General features: G+C 38.7%; 1 protein-coding gene across 1 annotated transcript in view; it reads left to right on the top strand.

Annotated features, from left to right (window-relative positions):
• OCA2 (oculocutaneous albinism II) overlaps window positions 1–6,906 on the top strand; it is a gene marked incomplete at its 3' end in the record, with an annotated part of 48,308 nt that overhangs the window by 38,112 nt on the left and 3,290 nt on the right. Inside the window, exon 12 of the mRNA XM_010077695.1 lies at window positions 959–1,097. Within this exon, the coding sequence (XP_010075997.1) occupies window positions 959–1,097 (139 nt within the window). The remainder of the gene's footprint in view (window positions 1–958; window positions 1,098–6,906) is intronic.

Below are 6,906 nucleotides of genomic sequence, written 5' to 3'. Positions count from 1 at the left end.
CAGGAATGCAGTCGTTCCTTATTCCAGAGTGCTTAGGTGTGAGCTTAACTTTCAGCCTTTAATGCCACAGCCCAAGTTTAAAGTCAAACACGTACTTCAGAAACGAGCAGATTGCGTGGATCTGTGCGTAAATGTAATTTGTACGAGTTGAAGTAATCTGTGTGAAGATTACTGTCTGTAAGTAGGCTCTCAGTTTAAATGGATCATGAGGTTACTGAGTCAATCCCACTATTTGCCAGAGCACTTTAAGATGCTTCTTAAATAAGAAGCATCTTACTAAAGAAGCATTAAATATTTTTTAACTAAAAACATCTTGAAATTTTTTTAATAATGAGGAATGTGTATTTTCTACTCTTGTTGTATTACAAATAGAAATACTCTTGATCAAGCTTTAGAGGAAGGGAAAAATAGGAACAGAATAAACTGGATAAATCTAGGCTGTAAGCTGAGGTCTCTAATAGATGTTTCATGGCTAATAGGTTGCCTGGACAACCCTCTACCACTACTCCCCACAAGAAAGTTAATAGCTGATGCTGAGTGCAGAGACTGTGGTTGCCCAGAGTAGCTTTCCGTAGGTCAGTGTAGCCTGAGGACCATGTTTTAAAAAGCTGTATGATGCTGAAAATTTGAAATGCTATTTTCTGTGTAGTCCAACTCTTGTAAGAGTTGATTACTTTTAATGAAACACTTTTTAAAATGCATAAAATTTGTAACCATTAATTAATTCATTATAAATGTAAAAAAAATTCTATCATTTTTGCATTTATATTGCTATAATTACTGTGGCAAATATAATATAGCACAATTAAAACTTTAACAGTATACGCAGGCAACATATTATGTTTAAAATTCTGCAATTTTTTCAGTAAGATAGCTGTATTTTGTTTTTATAAATTTTAAGATTTAAGGTGGTTTAGTCATAGGATAAGAGGTTAATTTTGTTCTCTATATACTGCAGGCTCTGTGAAGTACTTAATCTTGATCCTAGGCATGTCCTGATTGCAGAAGTAATCTTCACAAATATTGGGGGGGCTGCCACAGCTGTTGGGGATCCTCCAAATGTGATTATTGTTTCAAAGCAGGAGCTGAGAGAGACGGTATGTACCACAAGCTGTTTGCCTACTAAAATTAAGTACTGATGTTGACTTATACAGTGTTGAACCTTCTCTTTCCCCAGACAGCCATATAAACAGAACATAATCCACTTTTTCTGTCTTGCTATTTCTTTCTTAGTAGGACAATCTGACAGAACAGAGTGATCTTTTGGGGACAAAATTGTGATGAAAAATAGACTTTTTGATATGAACTGAGAATACCAGTTTCCTTTTTTTCTGGTGGTGGTGGGGAGGATTTCCTTGTCAATGGCAAAGTGAAGAAGGATGCAAAACAATGGAGGGCTGCAAAGAGAAAGCAGCAATTTGGGAAAGAAGAAAAATGTTAAAATGAAGATGAAAATCCAACCTTTTTTTTTTTTTTTTTTAGAGTAGGCTTTCTCTCAAAAGTTAAATATATTGAGACAATTTGATTCCTTTTCAGAAATTTCAAACCAGAAATAATTGTCCATATGCAAAAACCCACAACGTGAGAGGCTGCGTTGCCCCCGTAGACTCACGTCATACATGACTCCGCTACAGGCAGAGACTTTGTCCTTCAGCTGCAGCCCAAGGGGAAATGGGGGGTGAGAGGACAGCAGGGGCTCCTCCTGTGCAGCACGGGCCGCAGCTGGTCCCCAGCTCCTGCCAACATTTTGTTATCCCCAGGCTGCAAGGACAGATTTTAACTTCCAACACTTGGCTCTTATGTTGTGTCATTTTGCTGGGTGACTGGTGCCAAAGGGAAGGCTATGGTGGCTAGTGCTGGGTGGGACTGCAGGACTCCAGACACCTGTCGGTGGGACCACCCCTGTCCCACCATCTCCTCCCATCCACATGGCCTTCTCTGCCCTGTGGACAGGCAGAGTCACTGCTGGCAGGCGTTCACATTTGCAGCCTTCAGCTTTTGCATGGAGCTGGCCTTTTGTGTTGAATTTTCCATGCTTTCAGCTGTCCCTGCCACCCCTGAGCAGGAGGGCATCAAGTCCCACTTCTGCCTCTGACACTGTGCTCCCTGGTGTCCCTTGGTGTGTCACCCATCTCTGGTGTCCCAGGGTGCAAGGGGCAGCCCCTCCTGGGATGGGGCAGCTCTGCTCTCCTGCCTCTGCACCGCCACCAAGAAGCAGCACGATTGAAGGGGCAGTAATTTAACAGGCATGTCTGTAGAGATACCAGGTGTGTGTTTTCTGTTTTGGCCAGGTGTCATAAACCCCCCAAAGTAAATTTAACAGAATTCAATGTAGTGTATGGGCTAGTGTGAAAATACTTGTGCAAGTGGGATGAGGGACTGGTAGTATAAAATTCTACTTTTTTTAGTTGGAGTCAATTATGTTTCAGTTGCTGTACCAAAAAATGAACTCTTCTAATTAAGGGAGTACACTCAAATTAATTAAGTATTGTCCAGATTGGAAAATGTCTTTGAAAGTTCATAGTATTTAATAAATTGGAAGTTTACCTTCAAAATATTTGAAATACGCTGGAATTAGTTTGTTTGGATGATTTTGGAGACTCTGTAATATTCCTGGCTGAGGATCTGATAGGTAAGTTTTACATTTTAAAATATGAAATCTGCGCAACTGTTTAAACCTTCTTTTCTAAAAGAAAATAATTAACACCTGTCATACAGGTCATTTTCCTAAATACTCAGAAACTCATCATCTCTGTAAAACCTTTAGAAGTGTCTATAAACATGGGAAGCAATTAACCAATCGCATTGAAAGGAAACAATTTTACATTTATCTTCAGTGATATATTGATAATTTTGGGAGGACTCAGAGGCATACACACCCTAGCAAATGTGACACTATAGCAAATTCTGTATTTGAAACAAGCACAAAAAAACTTTCCAAATGTATTCACTCTAGGTTGTTTCCAGACCTTTGTTACATCACAGAAATAATAATGTGAGAGAAGAGATCAGATTCAACACAGGACCATGGGACTTGTGCTGCTTCTTTCCTGTATTCTCAGCTCTTATTTCTATGTATGTAAATAAAAGAGAGTCAAAGACCTATCCTTGGCTGTGAGGCTGAGAGGCACAGACTGGCTTATGTCCTCCCTGCTTAGGGCTCACCCCCTCTAAAGGCGATTTGCCCAGGAGAGAGCTGTCAGGAGTAACTGGATGAAGCCAAGAGTGAGGGCAGGAGGGAGCTGGACCATCTGGCCTCTTACAGTCTGTGCTGTTGAACTAAAGGATCGATTCCCAATTTTGTCTGCCTGCTCTAGCATGTTCTCTTTTATTGAGAAAAAGAAATAAAGACATTGTTGTCTTGTTCCAGAAAACTACTTCTAGCAAAGGCTGCTGTGAGGAAGGGTTATATAGTCAACCCCAAATCTGCCTCTAAAATACATGGGTTGTCTGCTATTTTTGTACCAAGTGAAATTTATTTTTATTTTTTTAAGTGTTTCAAAAGTAAAAGTTCTTGAATGCAATAAAGGCATTTTGGAAACAGGACTTCATGCTGTGCTTTTTATAACACTTATTATGATGTTTTCTACAGAAAATATCTGATTTTTACTTCTTTTTAGCATTGTGGTCATGCTTTTGCCATTCTAGGATTTTTTTTCTTTGATATTGTAATTGAAATTCCCTTTCTCATCCTCTTGCACTTATTTTTCAGTGTTATTTTTGCATCCTAAGTACAGGAGTACTTGGACAACTGCCCCTGTAGGAGGCTGAATGGAGTATTGCACTATGTAGGTGATTGGTTTCTCCATTTTATTAGGTGCTATCAGGCGTAGAATTGTAACCATCTTCCTGAACTTTTACTGTTGTACATCAACCTCTAAAAGCATCCTAGTAAGATATTATGCAAGTTTATATTTTCTTAGGAAACCTTGGATTTTAAAACGGTACAAAATGAAGTACAGCCTTGTTACTCTGGGTGTTGCTACTGAGTTATAGCATTAGAAATGCTTTACTCTGTGTGCTACTGTAGTACTAGAGTGCTCTCTAGGTTCTGGGGAAAACTCATGTCATATTAGGAGTAATTTCTTTAAAGTATGTTTGAATAAATAAGCTTTTTGTTGCAGTTTACTCATTAAAATGTAGAGATAAGTTTGTTTATTTGTCTTGAGATGCAAATGGATGACAAAAGGATTTTCCTTTGTAGCAGTGGATAATTTATAATACTGACATTTTCCCTGCCATCATGCCTGGAATCAGGGGAACATTTGCATAATGAGGGGGCGGGGGGGGAAGATTTATTGTACTCTTGCTTGTTCTTAGTTGGACTTGGAAAAAGTCTAACAAAATAGCATTTATGTTGTGATACTAGACAATGAAAATAAGACTTTTCATTAAAAGCAGATTGAAAACTCATTCAGTGTATATAAAACTTTTTTTTATTATTATTACCTTCAGAATACTGCTACATAGTGGCCATTTTTAGCAAAATTATATTTTTATCTTGAAGAGATCTGTGCTTTGGACTTTGAGAACTCCTTTTTTTTTTTTTTTTAATGCACAATAGGGCATGAAGAGGTTCAAAATGGTCGCTGTTTTCAGAAAGGTTGAACATTAAGTTCTCTATATTTGGGAACTTCACAAGTATCTGCAGTCATGCCTTTGAAATCAGAAGTTGCTTGTGCTCTAAGCTGACGCTGTGGGTGGTGAATGGATCTCCAGAGCAAAAAACCAGTGTGAACGTAGTGTGTGCTGGTGTATCTAGTTTTAATCTGTCTAAAAGAGGTAACTGTAACAGCAAAGGCAGTTTTAGCATGTGCTAACCACTGCATTATAATCTTGTATTTACTGTCTTTGTTAGTACGTGACAAAGCTTGTGCTGTTAATCTGATGTTTGCTGAGGATTTTGGGTATTCAGCATCCCACTCCGAGTTATCCTTATTGTTTAACAGGAATTCCCAGGAAAATGGACAGCCATCAGGTTCTCCTGTTCTGCCTTTTGAAGACTTGCAGCCTTCATGCTAAAATTTAGCATGCTGCAATATTAGTTGGTTATATTTCATTAAAAAATGTGGTACGAAAAATTTATGAATAGAAGTAGATCTGAAAAACTGATCCTCTTTATGAACGCATAAAGGTATTTCAAGCACTGTCAGATTGTGAAATGGATTCCTGTAGTTTACTAGGCTATTTTTGTTGAGTTTGCTGGATACAAGGTTGTTAAAACTTTTAATCAATTTGTAAAACTCCTGCCCTTTCTGCCAATGTTTCATTGATTCCTTTTCTCAAGAAAAAATGGAATCTTGGGTAAGGCACAGGAAATAAAATTAACCAGTTTATGGCTGATTTCAGATTTTTTCCCCATCTCTGCATGTAGTAATCATTAAAGAGTATGGTGCAAGTCAAAAAAGGAAGTTTGTCAGTGTCTTAGAGAAGCATTATCTTCATGTAACTCTGTTAGACCATCAGTGATTTCTGGCTCAGCAATGTCATGAGCAGTTCTCCAGAGACAATGTAGATCTCAGTCACTCATCCAGAAGGGATATTTAAACCAGTGTGGAAGTAATAAACTGCTCTTGCTCTTCCTCATTTTGCTAGTTTTAAAATATTAAGTAAATGGAATTCTGGCTAGAAGCATGGTATTTGCTACTCTTTGAACTCCTGCACCTAACTATTTTTGCTTTTTCTTTGCTCTAAAATGGCAGATTATTCTAGAAAGGTCTGAATTACTAGAAGTTAATTTCACAACTCCAAAAGCAGTAAAAAATATAATCAGGATGACAGAAAATTTGTATTTTAGTAAAACAGTATGACACTTCCTCCTAATATGAAATTGATATATTTGACTTTGCATTTAAAACTATAAACCAAAGAAAGATGTCCATCATCCAACATGTCCATCATGTTTCATCTTTGAATCTGTAGGCAGTGGAATCTTTAGGCTGCTGTCCTGCTAGAACAAAATCTTTAGATTTTCTGTCGACTGGAAGAAATTTAACACAATCAGCATAGCCTCAAGTAAGGGACATTTGAAGCATGTATTGTATTTATCTGATGGATTGAAATCTCCTGGAAGAAAAGTATTTCTAGCCTACTGTGCATGTCAATTCTATTTCAGTCTATTGTGCAGGAAAAATAAAATCTTTATGAAAATAACATTTTGTTGTATGCAGCAGACATGTGGAGCCCTTCAATGTGTTTTTTACAATGCTGAATCCTGGGCCCAGCAGTGCAGAGGACTCAGGAGGTATAAAATGTGTAACCACAGCTGTAAAGGATATGAATGTAGCCTCTGTGGAGATGTTGCCTGCCCTTTCTAGGGTGTAGGAAAGGGAGCGGGAGCAGGAGCAACTGATGAAGTGACTGTGCCACCATCTTGGTATCCTCTGCTGTACGGTTTGTATCTCTGGCGCAATGTAAACCCTTTGCTCTCTTAAAGTTCTCCAGAGGCTGCCAGTTGACTATAAGATACCTGACAATGTATGGTGTGAAATCTGCCCTCTCCTTCCCTAAAAGCATATTCTGTGTGCTGCAGAGAGGCTGGTGCTAAGCACCCAGCCCAAAACATCAGGATGGGTGGTGGCTGGTTTTTCACTGTGAGCTCTTCTGATATCAGCCATAAAAAGGAGTGTACTTGGTGCTCCTCAGCCTCCTCATCACTACAGGGTGTAAGTTGTCCAAGGCTAGCGATCGTCAGGTTTTGTTTTTACATAGTGGCTGTAGTGGATCAGTGCAAGGAAGAAACATGGAGGAAAGCCAGGTAGAAGGAATGGGACGAGAATTGAATCGAGCCCTGCACTAGGCAATACTGTAATGCAAGCTCTTACCTGAAATAAACATGCTCCATGTTAGAAAATGAGTTGTTTTGGCTGAATTGTAAAGGTGTTCTGCAGTTGCAGCAGAGCAGCA

The sequence above is a fragment of the Pterocles gutturalis genome, unplaced genomic scaffold (genome assembly GCF_000699245.1).
Source record: "Pterocles gutturalis isolate BGI_N339 unplaced genomic scaffold, ASM69924v1 scaffold6948, whole genome shotgun sequence".
Lineage (NCBI taxonomy): Eukaryota > Metazoa > Chordata > Aves > Pterocliformes > Pteroclidae > Pterocles > Pterocles gutturalis.
This window is presented reverse-complemented; position numbering and strand designations above follow the sequence as displayed.